General features: G+C 54.2%; 1 protein-coding gene across 1 annotated transcript; it reads left to right on the top strand.

Moving 5' to 3' along the window:
• Positions 1-303: 303 nt before the first annotated feature.
• Positions 304-27,965, top strand: Gpi (glucose-6-phosphate isomerase). Its single transcript, XM_021641768.2, has 18 exons — positions 304-541; positions 1,333-1,423; positions 1,663-1,731; positions 3,523-3,642; positions 10,984-11,067; positions 11,154-11,300; positions 12,578-12,649; positions 13,581-13,625; positions 15,552-15,605; positions 23,097-23,157; positions 23,463-23,506; positions 23,607-23,759; positions 24,951-25,080; positions 25,240-25,316; positions 26,528-26,656; positions 27,261-27,336; positions 27,427-27,493; positions 27,578-27,965. The coding sequence occupies exons 1-18, from the start codon at positions 420-422 to the stop codon at positions 27,708-27,710; spliced, it is 1,674 nt and encodes a 557-aa protein (XP_021497443.1). The 5' UTR covers positions 304-419; the 3' UTR covers positions 27,711-27,965.

Here is a 27,965-nt window from a genome sequence, read left to right as displayed (position 1 = left end):
TTACATTGGCTTAGGTGCCCACAATAGTTGCCTCAGTACGTCTAAACCAGGAAGGCGCTCCGTGGAGTTTTCCTGAATAAATGAATGAATGAATGAAAGAAGCAAGCGGACCGGGCGTGGGGAAACTCCGCCTCCGCCCTTCAAGTCACTTCCTGGCAGAAGCCAGCCAAGGGACAGCGCAGGCGGCCACACTTGTGGCCAGCAGAGGCCCCCAGATCCGCGGCCGCCGGCAAGGTCGCGCAGCGGGCGCGGAGGACGGGGCGGGGCGGGGCGGGGCGGAGGCGTGACCCGGAGGGGCGGGGCGGGGCGCCTGCGCCATAAAGGCTGCTGCGCGCCCCGCTCCGGCTTGCTGCGCGCTGCCGCTCTTCCTTCCTTCCTCTCTTCGCACGTCCAGCGCCGCGAAGCTCTCGGCTCCCGCCATGGCCGCGCTCACCCGGAACCCGCAGTTCCAGAAGCTGCAGGAGTGGTACCAGGCGAACAAGAACGAACTCGACCTGCGCAAACTTTTCGGGCAGGATCCGCAGCGCTTCAGTCAGTTCAGGTGCGCGCGCGCGGTGGGGCCCCGGGGGTTCCTGGGACCCTCCAGCCGCCCCCGCGGGGCCCAGGCCGGGGCCACGCTTTGTCCTTGACGCCTCCTTGCAGTGGGTACGTGGGACCCGCGTGCCCGCCAGAGGGCCGGAGCTGCTTAGTCATGCGGAGGCCCCTCCACGGGGACCCCTCCGTCCCTTCGCCCCCGCCTTCCAGCCCCAGCCATTTGAGAAGGGATTTCTTACCACCCTGAGGAGGAGAAGGAGGAGCAGCCCTTGCTGCTGACGCGACCGGCAGGAGAGAGCTGTCCCCTCCCATCTGCACCTAGTGGGCTTTGGTCGGGCAGGGTGGGAAGGCTGAGATTTCCCGGGAGCCACGGTGTAAAAATAGTGCCGGGGAGGTGAGAGGCAGAGGCCAGAGAGACCTGTGGACGACTGCGAAATAGAGGGGAGAATCGGGGAACTCTCGCGTGTGGCTCTGCCTTGTCACTGATGCCGGGAGGCCAGGGACACGAGATGGCCACCTGTGGTTCGTCACTGGAAGTCCCTGATAGCTCTGCATGGGTGCTCCCTAGTGAGTTGGAGGGGGAGGGGCAGCTCTGGTTCTGCAAGGCGGCTGCACCCTCCTTGATCCACACCAGGCTCCTAGCCCGGGGTCTGCCTGCCTCTTGGTTCTGTGGCATGCCCTCTTCCACTGAAGTGCTGCGGGTCTGCCTTTGTGGCCAGGCCACAGGCTCGGCCGCCGGGGTGTGACCCAGAGTGTGTGGGCCGGGGCGTGACCAGCCGGTTGTGCATCCTCCTGCAGCTTGGACCTCAACACCAACCATGGGCATATTCTTTTGGACTACTCCAAGAACCTTGTGAACAAGGAGGTGATGCAGATGCTGGTGGACCTGGTAATGGACCTGATCTCGGATTCGGGTGTGGGGGTTGTTTTGGGTTGCGGGTCCACGATTGGTGTGGCATCCCAGGGATCTCCAGGGCGTGGGCTGTCAGAGCGTGCCATCAGAGCACGCTCCTCAAAGGCAGTGGGAAAGGAAAACAGGCTGGGACCATCTGTCCGCCTCCCCAGACAGGTGGGGGTTGGGGACTGGACTTGTGATGGCCACTAGGCCTCAGTGTCTTCTCTTCCCAGGCCAAGTCCAGAGGCGTGGAGACCGCCCGGGAAAGCATGTTCAGTGGTGCGAAGATCAACAGCACCGAGGTAAGCAGGTCCAACGGACTCGGCACTCCCACCGCAGGCCTCTTCCTTCCCTCTTGTTTGTCAGACTGTTAGCGGCCTCAGCCTGTGTCTTCACCCTTACTCTTAAGTAATGCTTTTGCCTCATGAGGCGCTGGGGGCGTTCCTTTTGGGGCTGGTTGCAGAGCTTTGGGGTGTGACATCTCCCGAGCCTGGCAGCCTGGACTTGGCAAGCAAATTGGGACAGTTCCCGGTGTCTGTTCAGGGAGGGGCACAACTTAAGCCTGAAGGGAGAGGTTTGCCTGCGCCTTGCCCTGACATTTTCTTGGGGAACTTCAACGTTGATGGGTCCTTGCCGGAAGTTGTCCTGGTGTCAGCAAGAAATGTGTCACCAAAGCCCTCCTTCTCTTTGGCAGTAAGCGGTGGGGATGAGACAAGTGTTGGAAAATCTTGTCTCTGGCCTGGTTTGCATACCCACACTGTTCTCAGTCTCTGGCTTACTCTTTTCTAGGAAATGATACTGTTTTCTTGAATGGCCTGATTGCCACTTCGTTGTAGGTTTTGCTTTTTGTCATTTTTTTGATTCACATCATGTACCCCAAATCCCACTCATCTCCCTGTCCCTTTCTCCCTTTCAACCTCCCCTGCAAAAGAAAGCAAACAAGCAAAAAAAAGAAAAAAAGTCAATGTCTGTTTTTTTGAATTTTATTTCTAATTTTGAATGTGCAGGTATGTGTACATAAATACAGGCACCTTGTCAGATTCGCCTGGGGATGGTTGGAGCTGCCCATTGTTGTGCTGTGGGAATTGAAGCCTTATTTATTTATTTTTTGGTTGTTGTTGTTTTTCAAGACAGGGTTTCTCTGTGTAGCCTTGCCTGTCATGGAACTCACTCTGTAGACCTGGCCTCGAACTCACAGAGATCTGCCTGCCCCTGCCTCCTGAGTGCGGGGATTGAAGGCGTGTGCCACCATCCTGGCAAGTATGTGCTCTTAACTGCTGAGCCATCTCTCCAGCCCTGTTCTTTTCCCATGTGAGGCGTCTGAGGCCTGGAGGGCAGAGGTGCCCTTACAAGCAGCTGGGCACGCATTGCTGGGCTTGCGTGAGGGAGGCCACAGTCCAGGAGGGCTTCCTGTGGGGGGGTGCATTTGCTTCAGGAACATGGGGAGGAGTGGGACGAGATGGGGCAGGTGGGCTGGCCTCAGGCCCTCCCACCCACAGGGAACCTCTCCTCAGATGGCCGTGGTTCCCCTGGCCAGCCGGGACCTTTATACCAGCTTCCTTCCAAGATTGCTTTGTCTTTAGCTCCACGGGCCCTTTTGCCCTCATGACCGGGTGAGCTGCTTGGCACCTGTGGCAGACTTCAGTTCTGGTTCAGTGTGTGACGGTTGTGGCAGGGAGGCTGTTTGGTGAGGGGGATCTTCTGCCGCCGGCCTTGCCTCACATCCTGAGGCCTCGGGACGTTTTTTCAGAAGGTGCCACAAACAAGGAGTTCTGTCATCAGCATGGCTGAGGTTACGGCTAGCCCACCGAAGGGGCGTAGTCAGGCTTTTCATGCCCTGGGTCCCTTGGGGGCTGTTTTAGACATGCTCAAGTCCTGCTGTATCTGCTTCTGGCTGTCCACAGCCTCTGAGCTGGGCACAGGATTTCCTGTGCTCAGTCCTAGGTAGCTCTCCTTCCCAAAGCATGAAATAGGTTCTCTGTAAAAGACGTGGTGTTCATGGATGCCTGGACCCATTGGTCCGGTGCAGGGGCCTGAGCTACCAAGACTCTCGGGCCTGTGGTAGTTCCTCATTCTCTGGCCTTCGTCTCTAGAATCGGGCAGTGCTCCATGTGGCCCTTCGGAACCGGTCCAACACACCCATTATGGTGGATGGCAAAGATGTAATGCCAGAGGTCAACAAGGTTCTGGACAAGATGAAGGCCTTCTGCCAGGTAAGCTGATGCGCAGCCTTTGGCCACGATTATGTGTTCAGGTTTCTGGCTCTGCTGCAGCCTCGGGTGGTGGTGACCTGTGTGCTTGCTGACCCTGGCCGGCATCTCTGCCGAGACCTGAATTTCCCTTAGAGTGAGCGTGCTCTCTTCATTTTCCAAGGCCCGGGACTGCACATGTGCACCACCACACCTATTGTATGGGTGGAGGCTGTGTGTGTGTGTGTGTGTGTGTGTGTGTAAAACTCGAGGCTTTTCAAAACACTTTACCAACTGAGCTACACTCTGCCCCCTGCCTCCCAGCTAATTTACACTTTAAATGATGTAAACATGTCCCTGGTCAGTATCAATGCGTATAGCCACACCATACACATAGCCTTTTGTCTCCCTTCCTTTGTTTTACGCAGGGTCTGTGTAGCCCGAACTGGCCTCTGTAGCCCCATTGTACTCACAGAGATCCTCCTGCCTCTGCCTTCCTGGTTCTGGGATTAAGGTTGCATCACACCGCGCCCAGCTGACGTCCTCTTCCGTGTGTTTGTGGGGCGGGAGGCGGTGTAGGTTGCCTGAGAGACCAGCTGAATTTACCAACAAAAACATTGTGGCCTCAGTGTGTATCCCAGAGTGATCCTGCAAGTGCTGGCAGGTGCGGGGGTGGTGCGTGGGCCCCGTGGGTGTGTGCTTCGTGTCTGTGTGGGTCAGGCGTGCTGAGAGAGTGGCCGTCTAGGCAGCCGTGATCCCTCTGGGTTCGTACCCGAGAGCAGCAGCTCATGCAGGTGGCTGGTCAGAGTCCGCTGCTGGCCTTGGCCAAGAGCCATTTTCAGGCCTGAAAGTGACATTGGCATCGATCTCCAAAGGCCTGGCGCCACCTGGATGCAGGGCTTCCCGGGGCGAGGGAGGCTGGGGATCCCTGGCGGGGCTGTGGATCTGCGAGTGTCCCCGAGGTGAAGTGTGGGAAGAAGGGCATCCCAGCGGCTGGGCCGGACAGTCTCCACCACGGCTGTTGCAGGATGACACTCCCCTAAAGCTGGCTGAGGGATTGGCTGACTCAGAACGACTAGGTATTTTTAGTTCAAAATGTGCAACGTGGGTGTGGTGGATCGTGCCCGTAATCCCAGCACTCGGGAGCCTGAAGTAGGATTGCCAGTCCCCGGCTGCGTGGGGAGACCCTACCTCAAATCACAAGGCCCAGTGAACAAGCAAACGCTAACCAGTGGCGTTCCCACTGAGGAATTCTGCTTCCGGTGGCCGTTCCTTTTAACAGTAAATACTATAGTCAGGCACAGGTGTACACGCCAATGGTCCCAGGAGTGGGGAAACTGAGGTGTGAAAGCCATTCCCGGGAAGCCTGGCATGAGACAGGCAAGCACTGGTAAAGAGAAATGGGAGCGACTTAAAGTAATGCCTATCTGTACCAGTTACTCTGACCTGTTGCTTAATCCGTGCATGAGATTATCACACTATCTTAGGAATTACCAATACATGTTATCTAGCAATTGAAAATGTGCAGGAAACAAGAAAACGACAACCAAAGGAAAATCTACTCTCGTTTATCAGGATGGTCAGTCCCTGTGGCGCTGGCTGTATTGTCCTGTTGTACTGTTTATTATATACTAGAAAGTTGCCAGATGCTGTCTTAGTCAGGCGTGGCGGCATGTCTGTCATCCCAGCACTCAGGAGGCTGATGCAGGAGGATGACGTGTCTGGGGCCAGCCTGAGGTACAGTGGTGACACTATTTCCAAAGACAGTGGCATGTGTCTGTCCTAAAGCCTTGTCTACCCAAAGGAAGGATGTGTGAACTTACATTAAAAAAAAAAAAATGAGTTTTTCTCTCAATACGCAGGGAGGCAGAGGCAGGTAGATCTCTGTGAGTCCCAAGCCAGCCTGGTCTACAGAGGGAATCCAGGACAGCCAAGGCTACACAGAGAAACCCTGTCTTGAAGAAAGCAAAACAACAGCACAATGAGTTTCTCTTTTAATTTGTGTGTGTGTGAGGAGAAGCGCTTGACTGTGAGAGTGAGAAGATGGAGTATCTTTGGGGAACTGGGGCCGGGGCTCTGTGGTTAAGAACACTGGCTGCTCTTGCAGAAGGCCCCGGTTCAGTTGCCAACACTCGGTGCATCTGTCACAACCACCTGTGCACACTTCCACTTAGAGTGGACCCATGGCCCTCTGACCTCCGTGGGCACCAGGCACACACGGGGTGCTCATACGTGTTTGGAGGCAAAACAAGAATACAAGTAGAAGAAATCTAGAAACCCCACGAGACTATTACAATTTTTTTTCCTCCTCTGGAATTGACAGGGCATTTTCCGTGCCTGCTTTTTTTTTATTTTCTGTTTCGAGACACGGTAGCCCTGTTTGGGCTGGAACAGAGCTAAATGCATGCACAGATGTTTTAAACACCTGTGCTGGCTCATACCTGTCGCCTCAGCCTTTGGGAGGCTGCAGGGGAATTGCCTTGAGTTCAAGGCCAGGCTGGGCTTCAGTGTCAGACCCTTGTCTCAAAAAAGCAGACAGAGTTCCAGCACTTGTTTTTGTTCTCAGAACTTGTTTTTTTTCTTGTTTTGTTTTTGAGACAGGGTTTCTCTGTGTAGCCCTGGCTGTCCTCGACTCACTTTGTAGACCGGCCTGGCCTCAAACTCGGAGAGATCTACCTGTCTCTGCCTCCCAAGTGCTGGAGTTAGAGGCCTGTGCCACCGCGCCTGGCTTCATCTCCCGAGTGTCCCCGAGGTGAAGTGTGGGAAGAAGGGCATCCCAGCGGCTGGGCCGGACAGTCTCCACCACCTCCACCAAGGGAGGTCTTACATATCTGTTATGATAGCAGGTGGAAGCTGAGTCAGCTGAGGTAGGTGCGGGCATACACGAGCCTGCGCTCCCTTTCGTGCAGCTCTGAGTACCATCCCTCCAAAGTTACAGGTGGGGCGTGGAGACCTCCAGCGAAGGCGCAGGCGCACTGCTGCTGTGACCGCTTTACACAGGGAAAATGAAGGCAGAGGTTACTAGTCCTGTTGCTCTGGTTGGATGTTTGCCTGGTTGGTTGGTTTTTGAGGCGTGTGCCGCCACGGAGCTGAGGCTGGCCTGGAACACCTGATCCCCATCTTTCCCCTGCTTCCATCTCCGGAATGCTGGGAATACAGGCACGCACCACCGTGCCAAGCTGGTTCATGCACTGCTGTGATCCAGCAGACAGGACGCAGCTGGTAGTCGATGAGTTCGTTCGCAAGGCTTGGGAGCGGCTCTTTAAGGCCCTTGTTTTCTCCGGGTAGAATATGGCCTGTGCTTACAGCTGCTTGGTTTTCTCAGCCTCCTGCTGTCTGTGGAAATACGAGTGTCCAAAGGTCTCTTACGTATGTACCTGCTTCGCTTAGCTCTGTTCAGTTCACGCAGATACATTTTTCAGACACTGTAGTTCTTACAGAAGCTTAGTGAGACTCCATAAGAGGCTTATCATGGGGTGTCCGTCTGCCGGCTGTATGCAGCTATATATATAATACATTAAATATATAACTATATTATATATTTAACAGCATTAAAATATATTTAATATTAAATATACTACATTAATATCTATGGGTATTATAAGTAAATTATATTACCTATTATATATTAAACATATATACTGTATCATATAGTTATATAATTTTATATTATATGCCACATATATTTAATAGATAATATAGTTATATATATTATTTATTCAATTTATAATTGTACATTATATACTGTATTATATAGTTATAATTTTAGGTCACATCTATATTATGTAATATATAGCTATGTACTATCTATTGAAACTGTTACTCCCACATCTATTTACTTGTACATGGACGTACAGGTACCACAGTGCATGTGGAGTTCAGAATACAGCTTGTAGCCGGTTCCCCGAGAATGAACTCAGCAGGTCAGCTTGGCGGGAAGCAGGGGGTCACTGATCGCTGGCCCTGGCCCAAGATGAAGTCCTTCATACCTTTGCTCCTGAGCCCACAGAGATGGTGCCGTGATGCCACCTGAGAACCGTGTGTTTGACTGGTTGTTTGCATCTGCCTTACCTCTCCCTGAAGTCTTAAGGGATCTTTGTAGACGGGGTTGCAGTTAGCGACCTTGAACGGCTGGTCTCCTGCCTTTGGAATGCTGGAATTAGAAGCACGGGCCACCATGCCCGGTTTATCCAGTGCTTGGGGTTGAACGGGCCTAGTACATGCTAGGCAAGTGCTCTGTTAACTGAGCTCCATCCCTAGCCCAGCAAAGGTTTTGTTTGTTCAATTTTTGAGGCAGGGCTTCTCTACATAGCTCTGGCTATCCTGGAGCTCATTTGTAGGTCAGGCTCATAGAGATCTGCCTGCCTCTGCCTCTGCCTCTGCCTCTCAGGTGCTAGGAGTTCAAGGTGTGAACCCAGCTTGGAAACTGGGTTTTAAAAATAGATTTATCTTATTTTAGTTGTATGTATATTTGTGTGTGTGTGTGTGTGTCTGTGTGTCTGTGTGGGTATGTGCATGTGACCACAGGTGCGAGTGGCCACACAGTCCTGAAGAAGGCGTCATTCTCTGCAGCCAGTGGCCACTGTGATCCACCAATATGGTTGCTGGGTATTGAACCCAGGTTGTCTGCAAGAGCAGCCAGTGCTCTTAACCTCCGAGCTGATTCTCCAGCCCCAACAGAGTGTTTGAGCTCCATTCTTAGCTTCATCTTTTGACTTTGCTTGTGGGAGTTTCCTGTATTTGATGTTTCCCACAGCTCCACGTATGTTTCTACCCTGATTTTTTTTTTTTCTGAGGATGGGGAAAATCTATTTGTTTACTTGTTTGTTCATTTATTTATTTGTTTACTTGTTTGTTTGATTGGTTGGTTGGTTGGTTTTTCTCTGTAGCTCTGGCTGTCCTGGAACTCACTCTGTAGACCAGGCTGGTCTCAAACTCATGAGATCCTCCTGCCTCTGCCTCCTGAGTACTGGAATTACAGGCATGTACCATTATTAAGCCTGGCCTACAAAAATTCATTTTTTCCTACAATTTCCAGCAATATTTTTCTACCTTTTTAAAAAAAAAAGTTCTTTCATATATTACATTCCAATTGCAGCCTAACCTCTCCCCAGTCTCTCTCCCAACCTCCTCCCTTCCCCAGATCCAGTCCATCCCCTCCTCCCCTCAGAAAAAAGCAGGCCTCCCAGGAACAGCAACCAAACACGGCAAAACAAGCTGCAGTAAGACCAGGCATGTCCTGGCCCGTTGAGGCCGGACAGGGCAACCTAGTAGGAGGAAAGGGTTCTCATAGTGGTCCTGCCCTTTCTGTAAACCCATACCAACAGCCTCAGGACTGTCTAATCATTGTTAGGGCTTCACTGACCCTTCCAGCTGTCAGTGTTAGGTTTGTTGTCCTGCTTGTTTGTGTAGAGACAGAGTGGACTCAGTCAGCCCAGCCTCCCAGGCGCTGCTGTTCAGGCATGAGCTGCTACACCCAGTTCATTCAGCTTTCAGATAAATCAGCTTTTGATTTCCTGTGCTGCGGGTATTTTGCCTGTGTGTATGTCTCTGCAGTGTGTGCGTGCATGCATCCAGTGCCCGCTGAGGCTAGAGGAGGGAGGTAGATCCCCTGGGGCCGGAGTTAGATGGTTGTGAGCCTCCCCTTGTGGGTACTGGAGGTTGAATCTGGGTCCTCTGGAAGAGTGGCCAGCGCTGTCGCCTGCTGAGCTATCTGTAGCCCCTTGCTCGTGTTTTGACAAGGACCGGAACCTGTGACTTGCATCGTCGGTCCTTGATCATTGTGTGGGAATCACAGCAGAACTTGTCTCACCACAGCAGTGAGCACAGTTATGTCATGGTGTCTCTGGCCAGAAGTTCTATTTATTTATTTTGGGGACAGGGTTTCTCTGTGTAGCCCTGGCTGTCCTGGACTGACTTTGGAGACCAGGCTGGCCTGGAACTTAGAGATCCCCCTGCCTCTGCCTCTCTGAGTGCTGGGGTTAATGGCATGTGCCAGCAGTCCTGGCTCTTGTTTGGGTGGGTCTGTTGTGGTAGTCAGTGTCAGCCCGTCCTGCAGTTCTCTGAAGGTGTCAGTTCTGGAAGATTCCATGAATGGCAAGTTGGTACTGCCTGTTGGAAGGAATCCTCAGTTCATTTCCACATGGATGGGCTTCCTCATGGGCCTGAGTGTCCTCACCACGTGGTCCATGGACTTTAAAGAGAGAAAGCAGAAGCTGAAGGATGCTCCTGTGTGTGAGAGCTCTGGCTGCTCTCCCCGAGGATCCTGACTCAGTTCCCAGCACCCATGCGGCAGCACACAGCCGTCTGTGACTGTACTTCTGGGGGATCTGTTGCCCTCTTGTGGCGCCCACAGGCACTGCATGCATGGGATACACAGGTGGACGTACATGTAGGAAAACACTCATGCACACGAGATAGAATAAATGGATAAATGGGGAGGGGGTCAGAGAACAAAGCAGAGGCTGTTGGGACAGCTTTCCCATTCACATAGGGCCATGATGACAGTGTCCTTGTGGGGACACAGGCCATTGCTATCGAGGCCAGGTAGGAACTCTACGGGGGTTTATTAAGTATGTAGCAAGCAAAAGTTAAAAGACTGAGCAGATAACAAACATCGTCAGATCGGGCGCTCACAACCTCCCGCAGAACAACTGCTTAGCCCAGCTGGTTGAGCAAGCAAAATAACACCGGCAAAGCAGCTGCTTGACACCCAGCAGGAATGCTCGGGGGAGGCCCGCACAAGTGGCTGCCGAGGGTTGCCAGTGAGACTTCGGAGCACCTCCGCTTTCTTTCAGCCTTTTTTATTTTTTTTAAACTGTGTGTGTGTGTGTGTGTGTGTGTGTGTGTGTGTGTGTGTGAGTTCCTGTGCGTATTTATGTGCACCGAACGCATGCCTGTTGCCTCTGGAGGTCAGAAGGGGTCGTCAGGTCTCCTGGAACCTGAGTCGTGGGTGTTGTAAGCTGCCGTGTGGGTGCTGGGACCGGAACCACGGTCCTCTGGAAGAGCAGCCCATGCTCTTAACCCTCGAGCCATCTCTCCAGCCCTGTGCAGGCATTTTTATGCCATGAGGTAAACAAGTGGCCTCTGCTTTGTGTCTCAGAGTTTGGAGGCCAGCCTGCCTCGGGGCAGAGGGTCCCTTGAAATAAACCTTCGGGAGTCTAGGACAAGGAAGCCCCGTGTGCTCCCAGAGTCTGTTTAAACAGTGTGCTGAGGTTGTACCAGGATAGTGTGTGTCACAGAATGGGGCAGGGATCTGGTCCTGTGACCTCCAGAGACCCTGAGAGGGCCTGGTAGTCGTCACATACCAAAGTGACATTTCTGAGCTGCGCCTTTGGGTTAACCACATTTATCCGTCTGTGCCAGCGGGTCCGGAGTGGCGAGTGGAAGGGGTACACCGGCCAGTCCATCACGGACGTTGTCAACATCGGCATCGGAGGCTCTGACCTGGTGAGCGCCCAGCTCGCCCTGGGATGGGGTGATGGGTGATGGGTGGGGGCGGGCGCTTGCTGGAACCTTGCCCTCTGTCCCGGCAGGGACCCCTCATGGTGACAGAAGCTCTCAAGCCGTACTCCACAGGAGGTCCTCGTGTCTGGTTTGTGTCGAACATCGATGGAACCCACATTGCCAAAACACTGGCCAGCCTGACCCCCCAGTCTACCCTGTTTATAATCGCCTCTAAGGTAGGGACGGGGGTGGGGAGGTCGGGTGCATTGCCCTGGGCAGTGGAGTCTCAGGATGGATCCCGAGTGCGTGGCGCCATGTAGTTAACACGGCTGCCTTCGTTCCCGTGGCAGCAAATGAGATTTACCTAATGAAAGCCTGAGGCTGGTCCATTTGGACCCTTGTCATTGGCCACAGCCATTTGCTCCTGTGATCTTTGCTTCTGTGTATGTGTAACTGCCGACTGAACTCAGGGTTTCACACGTGTGAGCCAGGCCCTCCATCACTGAACCACAACATACCAGCCGATTATATTGAGACAGGAGGCCCTCTCTGAGTTACTCAGCAAGCCTTAACCTCACACTGTTGTCAGGCACACCTTGAACTTTGATCCTCCTGCCTCAGTTACTCAAGTAGATTACAGACAGGTCCCTGTCACTAACATGTCTGTGATACCTTCTTCCTTCTTTTTTTGGTTCACAGGGTTTCTCTGTGTAGCCCTGGCTGTCCTGGAACTCTGTCTGTAGGCCAGGCTGCCTTCGACCTCAGAGATCTGCCTGCCTCTGCCTCCTAAGTGCTGAGTGGTATTTCCTTCCTAAGAGATCAGTCTGTTCCCTTCTCTCTTCCTCCCTGCTTTCCTCTTATCCCTCCCTTTTCAGGGTTTTGAGACAGTTCTTTTATAGCTGAGTGTAGTCTCCTGAGCACTAGGAATGCAGGTCTGTGCCCCCACACCTGGCATCCTGTGCCTTTCTGATTTCTAGGCCCTGGCCTAATAATGGAAGGGTTTATTTATTATCATTGAGGGTCAGTGAGATGGTTCGGCAGGTAAAGGGTCCTGACACCAAGCCTGGTGACCTGAGTTTGACTCTGGGACCCCTATGGTAGGACAGAATTATTCCCAAAAAAGCTGTCTTAATGTCTACCACTTGTGCATGGTACTGTCAAGCGTACACACACACACACACACACACACACGTGAAATAAATGTAATAAAACTGAAAAATAGAATTCCATCTGAATTGTGAGATCCAGCCTAGGGTGACCTGGTGAAAGCCCAGAGTGTACTTAGCCCCTCTCTGGGAGGTTCCCGGCCTCTGGCTACCCATTTGGCTTGGCGTTTGGCATTCTTCCACCCCTAGCTGTGAACTGCTAGGCTGATAGCCTGGCACCGTGACACGTATGTTCATGTCAGTCTGTGGGGAGTGTTGCTGATATGTTCGTCATCTCCTCCCTCCCCCTCGGTCACCAGGGCGGCCTCTGCTGCCAACCCTGAAGTGGGCCTTGCGTTCTGTTGCAGACCTTCACCACCCAGGAGACCATCACCAATGCGGAGACCGCAAAGGAGTGGTTTCTCCAGTCAGCCAAGGATGTGAGTGGCTGGTGGCTCTCCTGGCGGGAGGGCGGGGGGGCGGTCTGAGTTCTCCCATGAATGAGGTTGGGGGGTGTGCGTGTCCTGTGCTGCTCCTTTCTCCCTCCCTTCCTCTCTCAGTAAAGCCCTGTCTGCTAAAGGTGGAAGCAGGAGGAGGCCTTTCTGGCTCCTTCCTTTATAGCCTTGGATTTCCGGCCCCAGGCTTAAGCGGGACCTGCTCTAACTGGCCAAGAGCCCTTTCTTCCATTCATTCATTTTTTTTTTTTAAGATTTATGTATTTATTATTTATACAATATTCAGCCTGCATGTGTGCCTGCAGGCCAGAAGAGGGCACCAGATCTCATTACAGGTGGTTGTGAGCCACTATGTGATTGCTGGGAATTGAACTCAGGACCTTTGGGAGAACAGCCAGTGGTCTTAACCTCTTGAGCCATCTCTCCAGCCCCCTATTCATTTATTTTTAATAGTGTCCATGCGTTGACTGAGGATCCTTTCTTCAAGTCACTCTTTGGGTCAACTCTGCTCCCAGGGACCACACCCGTTTTACACGGGGGGATCATTTTACTCCTGGTTAGTGTGCCTTTGAGTGGGGGATGGGCAGCCTGGCTTGTGGCCTTTACTCAGCTTTTTTGTTGGTGTTGGTTTGTTGTTGTTGGTTTTTTTGATTTGTGACACGGTCTTGCTAATGGAGTCCAGGCTGGTCTTGAGCCCATGGCTGTCCTCCTGCTTCAGTCTCCTGAGCATTAGGGTTAGTCATGTGCCATGCCTACCTGCCCGTCTCGACCTTGACCTTCTGTGGGCTTCTTTAACAGCCTCGGAGCCAAAGAGAGAGAGGGAATAGTGAGTTCTGTGTAGAATCTGGTTTTCTCCAGCAATGGGGCCTCCCCGCTCTGGGATAGGGTTGGAGTAATCTGCTTCTTTCTCTTGTAGCAATCTGCAGTTGCAAAGCACTTCGTCGCCCTGTCTACGAACACGGTAAGTGCACGTCCTCATGGGATAGCCCAGGCTCAAGAAAACACAGAACTCCCAGAGTCCACCAGGCTCAGCTCCCTGACTCGGGCCAGTGTCACGGCTGCTGGACAGCGGCTCACCGAGAGCCGGCAGCCTTCCGTGCTGTCCCCAGTGATCATGGTGTCGCTACCCATCTCCAGGCCAGGCCGCTGGCACCATCCACACGTCTCCCACACGATATACAGGATGGATCTTGCTCTTCCTAAAGCTGTTATAGACCAAGCTGACCTCAGGTTCACAGAAATCCACCTGCCTCTGTGTCCTGAGTGCTGGGACTAAAGGCGTGCGCCACTACTGCTCGGCTTTTTTTTTTTTTTTTTTTAAATCTTTATTTTCTTTTATGTGCGTGTTTTACATGTTTGTGCACTGCATGCCTGCCAGGTGCCCATGGAGGAGTGAGGCATTGGCTCCTCTGGAAATGGAAGTAGAGATGATGCAAATCACCCTACTGGGAACTGAACCGGGTCCCCTGCCAGAGTAGGGACTTTTGACCATTGTGTCACCTTTCCAGTTCTGAATGTAACTTTTTTTCTTAGTTAATTTTTTAAATTATTGTGCAGCTGTGTGCGCACATGCTAGGTCTGTGTGGCCACACACGGTGGAGGTCAGAGGACAGCCTTGTGGAGTGGTTCTCCACTGCCCCCTTTATGTGGGTTCTTGGGTGGTCTCCAGGCTTACACAGCATGTGCCTTCACCGTGAGCCATCTTGCTATCCCTGAACGTGAACCTTTTGACAGGGACTTACTAGCTGAGGCTCTCCTGGATGGCCTCAGACCCACCGAGATCCACCTGCCTCTGCCCCCTGAGTGCTGGGATTAAGGCCTTTGCTGCGTTGCCTGGCGTGGCTTTTTTTTTTAATGGTTTATTTTATTTTTAATTATGCTGGGGGAGGGGCACGTGCATGCGTGAGCCCTCGGAGCCCAGAAGAGGGGACTTTGGATTGTCTGCAACTGGAGTTCCAGTTGGTTCTGAGCTGCCTGACGTCTGTGCGAGGAGCCAGACTTGGGTCTAACACGAGCAGTGTGTGCTCTTAACTGCGGCGCCCCAGATGTGGCCTTGCGTTCCATGTACAGAATTGTGTGAGGTGACGAGAAGGGGAGCCCAGAACGTGCCTGCTAGCTCACAGATGGCCTGGCCTTGAGCCTCTCTGAGGTGGGGGACGTTCCACATGGCTCAGCCGGGCAGAGTGATATCTACTTGAGGAAGCCCAGCAGCTGTGAACTTGAGCCCTGCCGTGTGGTGTGGTGCTGGGCACACCAGTGGCAGAGATGGGAGCCACGAAGCACACCTAGGCTCCTCTGACCACCTGCTGCCTCCCTCCTTGCCGCTTTTAGCCTCCAAGGCTGCCACGAGGGTGGGGGTCCAGCCAGATTTCTCAAGGCTGTTGGCGGCCGGCAGAGCTCAGACGGTCAGCGCACATGTCCACTGAGGATAGGAACAGGCCGCGTGGATTTGCTTGCCCGAGGGCCTGAATCCCTGAAAAGGGGTTTCTCCTTAGGGGTCTCTTAGAGGATCACCTTCAAAAGAGGAAGGCTGGGTAGTGCTCCAGGCTTCGTGGCCTGGCCTGGGGAATGGTCTCTGGGTTTGAGTATGGGGCCTGGCTCTCACACCCCAAGAGGAGGTTCTGTAGGCGCAGGGGCCCCTGCTGTGTGGAGGTGAGCCGGCTTGGTGTCCAGTTCTGCATCTTCTAAGACATGATGCCTGCCTGACAGGAGGAGGGCCCTTCTGAAGCGCTCGTGGTGGTCCCTCTCCCAGCCTGCTCCGCTGGGGTTGGAAGGAAGGTGACGGGCTCCCAGAGCCTGTCTGGCACCGTTCCTCACCCGCAGCACCTGTCTTGTCTCTCCTACAGACATTCCCTCATCTCTCTGTCTCTTCCTTTGTATTTTCCAGACCAAGGTGAAAGAGTTTGGGATTGACCCTCAGAACATGTTCGAGTTCTGGGATGTAAGTACAGGGGCTTCGTGCGCTGTGTGCTTGGTGTGTCCTTGGCCGAGTCAAGGCCGTTGAGCCCGCAGGAGGGGCCTCTGAGGTCAGGTCAGCATTTATTGAGCACTTGCTGCATGTCTATCTGGCTGTGGGAAAGGCAGAGAGGCCTTTAGGGCGGCTCAGTCTGTGGGGAGAGTCCCCGGTTTACGTGGAGAAGCGATAGTCCCCTGGGTGCCTTCCAGCGGCACCCACTGTGAGGTAACCAGAGCCGCCCCTGCCCTCCGGATGAGCCGAGGTGAGTTATTCTCAGGCATGACCTTTCTCCAGGCTTCGGCCACGGTCTATAAAGGCCAGAGGGCAGGGTAAGGCGGGTCCCAGACCTGGTGTGCTGGGAAGAGACCCATAGGGGACTTCGGGAACAGCTGGAGGGGGGCAGGGCAGCCTGCACAGCATATACCCCACTTCAGATGGTAGGTCTGCAAGTAGGTCACCGAGTAGGGCTGACAGGCCTGTGAACTCACCTGGAGCCAGGCTGGACTAGGAGCGGCCTTTGCTGCTGGCCTGAGCACAGTGGCGGTGTGAGGGAGGGCTGTGAAGGCTTGGCGTGTGCAGGGCCGCCGTGTGGCTACCGTGCGTGCTGTGTGAGGGCAGTGGCTGTGACGGGGCTGAGGTACCTTCTCCAACACGTCCTGGGTACATCTGAGAATGTGTCGCCCTGTGGGCCATTTTCCCACCCTGTTGCCGAGGAGGTTCTTTTCCTGATAGCATCGTTGGCTGATGGTAACCATTTTTTGAAAACTCTAAAACAAACCCTGTTCTTCAGTGCCTAGGATCTGCATACACTCAGCAAGCACCCTACCACTGAGCTCCCCACCCCTTTTGAAGGATTTCTGAGATAGGGTCTCTGTGTAGCCCAGGCTAACCTACAGCTCACAGTGTGGCTCAGGCTGTTCTTGAACTTGCGATCCTCTTGCCTTGGCCTTCCAGGTCACCATCATACTTGGCCTAAAGCTTCCTTCTGTCAGTCTGTAGGACAGAATGATGCCTCACTGCCCCGAGCCATCCACTGTGTCTGAGTTAACTCCTGTCGCTACCATCCATGGCACACCTCCTGTGCCAGGTGACGCCCCCTGTTGGCAAACTGCATCTTCTAAGACATGCTGCCTGCCTGACAGGAGGAGGGCCCTTCTTCCTTCCTCCCTAGGTGTTGGCGCCTGAGCAGATGGGGGTCGGGGAGCAGGGTGCCCCTGCCAGCCAGCTTACAGAGCCCCGCAGAGTGGGGCGTTCATCGTAACTGATGGGATGTGACAGAGAAATTCGAGTGTTGCAGGCCAGGTGTTGTAGGTGACCTTTAGGCGCAGGGAACAGGACCTCGTGGGTCAGGCCACACACACCACGACAGCACGGGAAGGGTTGGGGTTGGCTAATGCTGAGTGGAGGTGATGGGTGTCTGAGGAGCCCGGGGGCCGAGATGGTGAAGATTCTGGGTTAGTCTCTGAGGCGAGGGAACGCCACCTCTGTGCCGCACTGCCTGCAAGGTGGGCTGTCGAGGCGGATCCAGTGCAGCGTGCGTGAGTGGTGAGGCTCGGCCTGCTGCCGTCTGACGTGGCGTTGCCTGCTGTGTCTGGCGTCTGGACCCAGCAGAGGTGCGCTGCTGAGCTGAAGAGTCTCGGAGCCCAGCTTGAGTCCGACGTTGGAGAAACAAATTGCCCACTGAGATTGGTGTTGCAAGTCATCTCTCTCGAGTGTGTAGGCGGAGACTACAAGGCCCGTGTGCTGTCGTGGCGGAGGTCGGAGGAGCTAGAATCAGGTCTGAAAAGGAGTGAGGACAGGTACAGGTACCTGTACAAAGAAAAGTACAAACACATCTGTGACATCAGCTAGGTATGGTGTCACATCTCTGTAATCTCAGAAGAGTGGGATAGGAAGATCACAAGTTCAAGGCCAGCCTGCGCTAGATAATGAGTTCTGGGCTAGCCTGAGCTATGTAGTAAGATGATGATGATTGATGATGATGATTTTTAAAGAAAGGGTTTCTCTGTATAGCCTTGGCTTTCTTGGAATCCCTTCGTAGACGGGGCCTGCCTCTGCCTCCCAGAGTGCTGGGATTATAGGCTTGCGCCCGGCTGAGATCTTGTTTTTAAACAACCAAAAAGGAATAGTTCTAATAATTGAGGTGTGAAGGTCACATGGAAGTAAGCAAGTTCTTGGAAGAGGCTGGGTGAAGACGGCTGGGTGGTCCCAGGTGTGTACATATTAGGGTGTCTGCTGGCTTCTGAGAAGGGATTGCCTACATGGGGTGAGCCCAGGTCTCAGCATTCTGGCCGGCTCTTCTGATGTGTCACAGGCTGCTCTGTGTCAGCGGGCGTGTTTGGGGTGGGGTTGTGAGGAGGCCGGGAGGAGAGAGATTATAAAAGTTGAGGCCTATGGACAGGTCATACACAGGTGGGGGTCCCTTGAGGAGACCTCTGAGGGTGCAGTTTGAGAGGCTCGTGAAAGATAAATCTTGGGAGACTGTGGTCTTCAGGGAGACTGACAGCTAAGTCTCGAGGCAGACTCCCGGCAGCAGGAAACTGAGATCAGCAAGAAGCATCTCATCTCGGGTGTGTGCTGAGATGTGGTGTCATGGCTGAGGTCTCAGGAGCCGGACTGGGAGAAAAGTAACTGGGTTTCCCACTGGAACCGGAGGAGCCGGGCTAGGCCTGTGTAAGTAGAACTGTTTAGTGTGCACATTGCAAACTAAAGGTTCCGGGGTAGGAGACAGAGCTCCTTGGCAGGGTCTAGCCCCGGGTTCAGGCCTCAGCATCACAGGGAATGGGCAGAGCATCACAGGGGCAAGTGGAGCCAAGTGTCAGAGGAGCATGGTCAGGCCACATGTGCACAGTTCTGGTGGTGCACAGGTAGGTGCTCTGGGTCCCTGAGAACAAGACTGTAGATCTGGCGGGTGTGAGGGATGGAGAGCGGTGGTCCAGCCAGAAGCCATTGAAGCCAGGTGTGCGCAGTAGGGCTGGAAGAAGAGCTGGCTAAGAGATAGACTTGTACTTCCTGTTCTCCCAGGTAAGGGGCCGAGGAGGCTGCCGAATCCCACGTCTGCAGGACTTGGCTAAGCACAGAGGGGGGTTGTCGGGTCGCTTAGTCCGTGGAAGCAGCAGAGGCAGCTGGTGTGAGACACCGCAGCTGGTAAATCCTTTCTTGGGTCACTCAGGTGGAACCAAGTAAGCGGAGCCAACTGTCAGGTGAGGCCTCAGAGCCAAATCAGTGCCTGAGATGCTGTCGGAGAGGAAGTGAGACAAGGTAGATGGAGCATGCAGATGGTGAATGGAGAACTAAGGAGATGTAAGTGAGGCATGAGAAGTCATAGTCAAAGCCGGGGAAGAAAGTGCATTGGGTCAGTCAGCTGTGGATGGAGAGTGAGGGCTCAGGATCAGGTAGGTAGAACCAGCCAGCCAGTCAGGCATGCTCTGAAAGCTCAGAGTCAGACAGGTAAGTAGCACTAGCCCGTCTGTGTGCGGTCCAACAAGCTGAGCTGTTTTTTTGTTGTTTTTTTTTTTTTTTTTTTTTTGGCCTTCTAGGTAGGGTCTGACGAGCCATAGGCAACATTCTGCTAGATAGTTTCGTCTCACCCAAGAGAGTCAGAGGAGCCAGGGTGCATACTGTACCAATAGGCAGAGCTGGTCTCCTAGAACTCACTGTGCAGCCCTGGCTGGCCTGGAACTCTCTGTAGACCAGGCTGGCCTGGAACTCAGAGATCCACCTGCCTCTCTGCCTCCCAGGCGCTGGGATTAAGGGTGTGACCACACTCCGCTTGTAAGATACAGTTTTGAACTGGGAGGATTGGGGGTGAATGCTGGGAGGTGGTAGGCTGAGCGGTTGTGTTCTGGAGGGCCATGGTCAGAGGCCCGTAGTTGATCTGCCAGGTGACGACCAACGAGGCCTGAGGAGGTGAACACGGGTAGGTGCTGGATTCAGTCAAAGGGAGGCGTCACTCCTGGGTCTTGGTGGTGGCGAAGCCTGAAGAAGGCTCAGGGAGTAGAGGCCATCCAGGGGGTTTGAGAAGCCAGGAGCCACACTCAGGCAGAGATGATGTCTCTGCCGGAAATGCCTCGGAGAGGCAGTCTCAAATACTGGAAGGTGGCGCTGGCCAGGTGTTGTGTGGTCTGAGGATTCAAGGACCCGGCCCAGGTGAGTAGACCTGGTCTTCCAGATGTGGACTGAGGAGCTGAGGTCAAACAGGTCGACCGAACAGGCCTGGGAGGGGAGATCAGGAGAGGTCTGCCAGATTGTAGTCTTGAGTTCAAGTTGAACTCAGGTAGGGCTGACCTGTTCAAAGAGGATTTGGGCAAAGGTAGGGTATACTTGGGCCTGTGTGGAGAAGCCCAAGGAGCCATGGCTAAGCTCAAGGATTGGAGTGACTGCTTAAATCAGACACATTGCATTGGCCCCTAAAGGCAGGCAAGTCCTGTAGGTCATACAGGCTGTCTGCAAACCCTAATTTAAGTGCATATATAGATACAGTCCTCTAAGCAAGGATTTTAAGCTAGAGGCAGGGACACCCGGGGCCATTCGGGGAAGTCCGAGGAGCTTGGTTCTGGCTGGGGTGTGACAGCCTGTATTTTGAGGTAAGGTCCAGGTGTGGCTGAGTAGGCAGACAGGTCCCCTCGGGTGTGTCTCTGGGGCACAGATACTGGGAGATGCTCTTAGCGGATGAAATTGCCGGTGCTGTGGCTAAGCCCAGTTGGTGCTGGATCCCTGTGTGAGGTGTGAGAAGCGGTGTAGTCTCGTTTGGAGACCACTGGAGTCAGAGCAAAGTGCCTAGAGCTTTGTCCCCACAAAGGTCCCAGATCGCTCTTACGGAGATGGGCCTGCAGGCATCGACTCAGGTGGATGGTCAAGGTGGGCAGCCCGCAGGCTGTGTCCACTGTAGCTGGGTGCAGGGAGGTAGAGCCAGGCCTCCAGGTGACGGTGGGGTAATTTACCCAGCCTTGCCAGTCAGTCTGTGGGTCCAGGAAGGTGGCTGAGCCACCTGGCTTTGGGCACAAAAATACCCCAGGCTTGTTAGGTAAAATGTGTGGGGCAGGAGTTAGCCCTGGAAGACATAATGGCTGGCCAGGCCTGAGGGGCTTGGTCAGAGTTGTGTAAGAGAACCACTGTGGGGCTGGTAGGATGGCTCAACAGGTTAAAATAGCTGACGGTGCACGCGTGTGCACGAGGGTGCATATACAGACACACGAACATATAATCAGAGTGAAATTGACAATTTTCATATGAGCCGATCATCAAGGCATATACTTCTAATCCTAGCACCCAAGAGCCTGAGCCAGTCCCGCTACCTGTCCTCCTCAGTCAGGGGCTATTGCGGGGAGCTGGGGCCTGTAGCCCGTCTCCTCATGAGTGTATGGTCTGAATTGCCCCAGGAATACGAACGGTACGATTTGAGGTTTAGAGCCTTGGGTCGAGACTTGTCAGCCGCTGACCACCTAATTTCAGTTCAAAAACTTGAGTCCGTTAGGCAAGATCTGAGAGCCCATGTCACCCCAACATGGTCTCTGTGACATGGTCTCTATAGCAAAGCTCTTCCTAAAACCTGGGTCCTTCCAGATGAATCCACAGTTCATTGTTGTCTTAGCCAGAGGGACTTTGGGCCACATTTCTCGTTCTTTGAGTTTTGCCTGTGTGAACTTCCTGTGTTCGCTCTCTTCAGCTCCCCACGCCCAGGCTGTCCTCATCTCAGGATGCTTGGGTTTTCTGTCTTCCTTTGTGCCTGGATCTCAGACCTTGGGCCCTCTGCCCCCCTACTTCACCGGGCTTTCCCGGGGCCATCTCCTCAGGCCTCCGGAAGACACATCCACACACCACAGGACCTCTACCGGATGTGTGGTCTAGCACCTCTCCTTGACAGCTAGTGGGGTTCGCGTCCTGTGTCAGCCTGAGGGACTGGAAAGGAAGTTGTTCCCCGTCATTGCCTGTGCATTTTGGGTCTGATGTAAGAAGAGGCTGCTCCTGCCTCAGGACTCTAGTGTCTGCCGCTCCGGAGTGCTTCCATGTGACAGGTGCCAATCCCTCAGATCCAGACTGTTTATGGTCAGTCTCAGCACCACACACCCTGGGTCTTTCCATGTCTGGAGAGGCAGTATAGACACAGGCGGGAAGCTGTGGGCCTCTCTGTGTCTCGGGTGGGCAAGGTAAGCACAGGTCCAAAGCTAATGATCTGTCAGTGACTGAGGGGACAGAATGGGTGCACGTCTGAGGCTCGGAGGCTGTCAGTGTGTGAGGCGATACGGTAGGTTAGTCTCTGCCTAATTTGGACCAAGGAGGCAGAGTGGCCACAGACTCAAGGCTCTGGGTGTGTCAGTGACCAAGAAGACATGGTAGGTACAGGCCTGAGGTTCTGGATCTGTCAGTACATGAGAAGACAGGGTAGGTAGAGATATGGAGTTCTGTCTGTCAAAGTCTGAGGAGATGGTAAGTACAGTTGTGAGGTTTTGGGTCCGTTAGTGACCAAAGAGACAGGCTAGATATAGCTATGGGTTAGTGGGTCTGTCCTTGATAAGGAGGCAGGTAGGCACAGGTATAAGGCCGTGGCCTGTCAGTGGCGGAGGAGACAGGGTAGGCACAGGAACTAGGTTCTGGTCTGTCAGTGGCTGAGGAGGCAGGGTGGGCACAGGTATGAGGCTCTGGTCTGTCAGTGGCTGAGGAGGCAGGGTGGGCACAGGTAGGAGGCTGGTCAGTCAGTGGCTGAGGAGACAGGGTGGGCACAGGTATGAGGCTCTGGGCTGTCATTGTCTGAGGAGACAGGGTGGGCACGGGTATGAGGTTTGGGGTCTGTCAGTGGCTGAGGAGACAGGTTCTGGGTGTCTCAGTCTTTGCACAGACAGGTTCAGCAGAGGTCTGAGCACTTGGTCTGCCAGTGTGTGAGGACACGAGACGTTTGGCAGAGGTGGGAGGCACTAAGTCCATCAGTGTCTGAGGCAGTAAAGGTAGGCACGGGTATGAGGCTCTGAGTCGCTTCTGAGGCACTTGTGCACAGGTATGAAGGTGTGATCTGCCAGCATCTGAGCAGATGGGATTGTGAACAGGTCTGAGGGTCTGCGTGTGTCAGCATCTGAGGAAGCAGGTTTAGCACAGCTCGGAAGCCCATTTCTGTCAGCGCTCAGGAAGGTAGGGACTGGCACAGGTATGAGGTCCTGGCTCTGTCAGCACCAAGAAGGCAAACGGTGACACAGGTGTAGGCTGTCTGCCAGTCCTGAGGAGACAGACTGCCAGGAAGAAAAGGCCAACCATGGTAACATGTTGAATCTATGGCTTTGATCGGTTCCGTGTGAATCTGCCTTGCTGCCACCATGGAGAGTGTCATCAGGGCCTTACCAGGTGGCCAGAGTTGGGTTGAGCTGGGTTGGATCAAGCCCTCCAAACTATACCTGTGGAACGGTGGCTTTCTAGGGAGAGGTGTGGCAGGAGGGAGGGTAGGGTGCGCCTGCCTTCCTTCAGCGCCTTTTCCTTCTCTTCCAGTGGGTAGGTGGCCGCTACTCCTTGTGGTCAGCCATTGGACTGTCCATCGCTCTGCACATAGGTAAGTGTTTCTCAGCCGCCTGCAGGGGGCAGTATTGCAGCGTGAGGGTGACGTAGTATGCGTGAGTGCCTTGCTTATCACAGGCTTCCGCCTCTGCTTATGCCTAGACGTGTATCTTTCAGTACTGGGAGAGATAGCCATAGGGTGATTTCATGCTCAGGGCCCGCTCTGAAGAGAGAGGCTTTCTTCAGGCCCCTCCTTCTCCCAGGCCCAACTTCTCCTGGTTCCGGAAGGGACTGGAACCAGCTGCCAGGAGAACGCAGGGGCGGCCTATTTCCTTTGATGTCGATTTTTTGTGTCAACAGGTTTTGACCACTTCGAGCAGCTGCTGTCTGGGGCTCACTGGATGGTGAGTGTCGGCAGGGCCGAGACATGCATCCTGACCCTCCTTCCTCTCCCCATGTCTCTCCCTGCCAGCTGTTGAGCTCTCGCCTCCCGTGTTCTTGCAGGACCAGCACTTCCAGAAGACACCCCTGGAGAAGAACGCCCCCGTCCTGCTGGCTCTGCTGGGGATCTGGTACATCAACCTGTACGGCTGCGAGACCCACGCCATGCTGCCCTATGACCAGTACATGCACCGTTTTGCTGCCTATTTCCAGCAGGTACCGAAGGCCAGACCGTGCTTGGGAGGGTCTAGTGGCCGGTGCCCACTGCCTCCCCTTGCCCTCTGGTATGGCTGAGGCTCCCCTCTGCTGCTGGGCTCGCGGCACATCGTGGTGACCGAGACTGTTCCATCCATGTTGTCAGCTGAATCTCGCCGCTGGGGGAGGTGCCCCGGCCAGTTGTCCTGTGTCGGTTGTGGGCACTTGTCTTCCTCTTTGGCTGTCACCTTCCGTTGCTGTTCTGGGTTACGGGGTGAGCTGGGACTCCTGGGACCTGCAGACTGTAGTCCGTCTCCGGTGCTTCGCTCAGTGGCCAGAGGATTTACAGCCAAACCTTTCTGCATTTGTAGCCACATGCACACTTTTGGGCCCCTGACCCTTTGTCCAGACCTGTCGTTTGCACTGGGCACACCTACCCACTCACAGTCTTCTCTCCCCTTCTCTTTGGATGTGTGTTTGTGTGTGTCTGTGTGAGTGAATGCCACCAGTGTGCGAAGGTGCCCACAGAGGCCACGAGAGGTTGATGGGGTCTCTTGGAACTGGTGTTACCAGCGGTTGTGACCTGCCTGATGTGGCTGCTGGGAATTGGAATTGGGTCCTCCGGGAGATCTGGCAGCACTCTTACTGCTGAGCAGCCTCCCAGGCAGCTTCAGGGTTGTTCTTAAAGTGAACAAGGTGTTTTTGGGTTTTTGGTTGTTGGTTGGTTGGTTGGTTTTTGTTTTTTGAGACAGGGCTTCTCTGTGTAGCCTTGGCTGTCCTGGACTTGCTTTGTAGACCAGGCTGGCCTCGAACTCACGGAGATCCACCTGCCTATGTGTCCATGAGTGCTGGGATTACAGGTGTGCATCACTGCCCCTGGCTAAAGTGAATGAGGTTTGACCTCTTAATTTGCATGATTTTGATAGGTTTTCTGAGTCAAGAGAGCAGTGGACTGTCTTCCTGGGTCACCTCAGGCCTCTTACAGGAAGAATAAATTTTGTTTTTAAAGAGATCTCCTTCCTGCCGCCAGATCTGTCTTCCCCTGCTCGTGGGCCTTATGGCACGGTAGCCTTAATCCAGAAAGCTCGGGAGCCCGAGGACCGACACTTACAGGGCTCCCCACGTGAGGTTGGGGCACCCCAGGAAGGATCCAGGCAGTTTGCGAAAGGCAGATCTTGGAGGGAGAGGACTGAGTTTCTGTCCTCGTTCCAGGGTGACATGGAGTCCAATGGAAAGTACATCACCAAGTCCGGTGCCCGGGTGGACCACCAGACAGGCCCCATCGTGTGGGGGGAGCCAGGGACCAACGGCCAACATGCATTCTACCAGCTTATCCACCAAGGTAGGGCCCGTCTGTCCTGGGCAAGTGGCTATGGTGCCTGGTGGATGTGGATGAGCCAGCAGGAACCTCCCCTTAGGACAGTGCCTTCCTGAAGGCTGCCTGGGTAGCCCCCACGGGCTGGGACCGTATGGATGAGCACTGTGCCCTTGCCCTTAACAGGCACCAAGATGATCCCCTGTGATTTCCTCATCCCCGTGCAGACCCAGCACCCCATCCGGAACGGTCTGCATCACAAGGTAAGAGGCCTGTCTGGATATTCTGGGGCTCCCGCAGCTGCTCCGCTCAGAGGTTAGATTTCTCTCACGGCCCCAGCAGGGGACCACCCATTTCCTGCCTTGAAATAGTCTGTTCTTCCAGTTCCCCGCGTTGGAACCCCAGCCAGGTTCCTACCTCATAAAAGGCATGGGCGAAACTCAAGGGGTTAGTCTGTTTTAGTTTCATCTCTGCTACTGTGAGGAAAGACTTCCACGGAGGAGCGAGGCTGGGGTATGAAAGGGTTTACTTCAGCTTACCAAGTCACAGTCTGTGACTGGGTGGAGGCTAGGACAAGAGTGTGAAGCGGAGGCCATGGATGAAGGCTGTTTGCTGGCTCAAGCCCAAGGCTCATGCTTAGCTAGTTTTCTTAGACAGTCCACGGCCACCTACCTAGAAATGCTGCCCATGGTGGGCTGGGCCCTCCTCCACAGGCCAGTCTGAACTAGGCAGTCTCCACTGAAACTCACATCTCAGATGACTTGAGCCTATGTCAAGCTGACAGTTAAGGCCTAGGATGCAGCCAGACTTCTGGGGAAAATACTTGTTCATTCAGGTTTCTGGCAGAATCTACTTCCTTGTGAGGGCCGACATTCTGCTTCCTTACTGGCACCTGGGCATCCTTTTGTCTTTGGTTTTTCAACAGGGTTCACGCCATGCGACTCAGGCTGGCCTCTTGCCTCGGCCTCCTTAATGTAGGGGTTCCAGGCGTGTGCCCCCACAGCCCAGGCTGTACCTCTGTGCTGCAGCACTGTTGACCTGATTCATAAAGTTTTTCAAGACAGTCAGCAGCAGGACCCCTTGGCAAGGACTGGAGATTCTGTCAGGAAGTTTGGCGAGGAAGCACACATCGGCAATCTCAGCCTCCTCAGGGTCTGAGACAGGAGGATCTGCTAGTTTAGGGCAGCCTGGGTAACTGAGCAAAAACCTGTGTCAAGTTTTAAGAAGGAAGAGGGTTGAGGTTCGGCAGGAGGGCACTTGGGTTCCATCCCTAAGTAACACGTCCCTTGAAAGAAAAATGAAAAGTAGCGATGTCGCCTATCCCATCATCAGAGCCGCATGCCGCCCCCCCCCCCCCCCCGCCCGCCCTCCTGCTGAGCTGTGCAGTGAATGGACCGTGCTGGGACTAACCCAGCCTGAGAAGTAGCAGGCCCTGGCAGTGCTTGCTACCCTGACTGTGTGCCTCTCTTGTCAGATCCTCCTGGCCAACTTCTTGGCCCAGACCGAGGCCCTGATGAAGGGAAAGGGGCCCGAAGAAGCAAGGAAGGAGCTCCAGGCTGCCGGAAAGAGCGCAGAGGACTTGGAGAAGCTCTTGCCACACAAGGTCAGCCTTGCTTGTGAAGTGCAGCTTGAGAGTGACGTGCATGAGGGATGACATGGAGGGGTCAGGGTAGGGGCTCGTGGTATGACTTGGTTGTCCTACACAGTGGGAGGGTCTGAGCCTCAGACTTAAATGTCAGACTGCTCCTCCTCTTTAAAAGCTTGCGGACCAGAATTAACCTGGGGACTTGCTCCTGCTGCAAGTTTATCTTCTTTTTTTCCTTTCTTTTTATTTTTTATTTTTTTCCAAGATAGGGTTTCTGTAGCCCTGGCTGTCCTGGACTACCTTTGTAGACCAGGCTGGCCTTATTTGCAGATAGCTTCTTGGTTAGAGGCGGAGCTTCATGTCTATTTCTCTGTGATGGGATTTCTGTCTCGTTTGGACGTGTGTGTGTGTGTGCGTGTGCGTGCGTGTGCGTGTGTGTGTGTGTGTGTGTGTGCGCGCGCGCACCAGCCCTGTTGTGTCTGAAAGACACTGCTTTCTGGAACTCATCCACCACCTCGGCTCTTAGAGTCTTCCCGGCTCTTCTGCAGAGACCCCTGCCCTTGTAGGGCTGAGCACCCCGAAGTCTCTGTGCATCACTGAAGGCGGTTCTTGTTCCCTGCAGGTCTTTGAAGGAAATCGTCCATCCAACTCAATCGTGTTCACCAAGCTCACACCATTCATTCTGGGAGCCTTGATTGGTGAGTGGGGGCAGGGCGGGACTGGGTGGCGCGAGAGCATTTGGATGGGGCAGAGGAGGACAGGGTGCTGATGGGTGTCGTCCTCTGCAGCCATGTACGAGCACAAGATCTTCGTTCAGGGCATCATCTGGGACATCAACAGCTTCGACCAGTGGGGGTGAGTCGCCGAGGCCGGGTCTGTTGTGGCTATGGGCTGGCTCTGGAACTGGGCTCACCCTCCTCTCTCACCCCTCCCTGGCAGAGTGGAGCTGGGGAAGCAGCTGGCCAAGAAAATCGAACCCGAGCTGGAGGGCAGCTCTGCCGTGACATCCCACGATTCCTCCACGAACGGACTGATCGGCTTCATCAAGCAGCAGCGGGACGCCAAGATCTAAGTTCGGCCATAGCCCCACTGACCAGTCCTTCCTGTCCCTCCTTGCCGTATGCACTGCATGTCCTGCCCCTCCCCACCCAGGGCACGTCACTACAGTGGGCTTGGACTAAGAGGCTTTCGGGAGAAGCTAGTGGGGAGTCGCCAGCCACCCACTGTGTGCGCACCCTCCCTGTTGAAGCAGGCTGAAGTGCTTTGACGCATCTGATCATTATGACCTCTATTCACATCCCAACCAGAATAAAGATGCTCTAGAGCA

The sequence above is a fragment of the Meriones unguiculatus genome, chromosome 14, assembly GCF_030254825.1.
Source record: "Meriones unguiculatus strain TT.TT164.6M chromosome 14, Bangor_MerUng_6.1, whole genome shotgun sequence".
NCBI classification, from domain to species: domain Eukaryota; kingdom Metazoa; phylum Chordata; class Mammalia; order Rodentia; family Muridae; genus Meriones; species Meriones unguiculatus.
The sequence above is the reverse complement of the archived record's forward strand: the minus strand, read 5'-3'. Positions and strand labels throughout refer to the sequence as shown.

Excerpts from the sequence above, each read along its gene's own strand:
- Gpi (XM_021641768.2), top strand. The coding sequence starts at position 420 with ATGGCCGCGCTCACCCGGAACCCGCAGTTCCAGAAGCTGCAGGAGTGG. Across the intron at positions 23,760-24,950 it reads TTGCTGCCTATTTCCAGCAG|GGTGACATGGAGTCCAATGG; the intron begins GTACCGAAGGCC and ends TCCTCGTTCCAG. Across the intron at positions 25,317-26,527 it reads GGAACGGTCTGCATCACAAG|ATCCTCCTGGCCAACTTCTT; the intron begins GTAAGAGGCCTG and ends CTCTCTTGTCAG.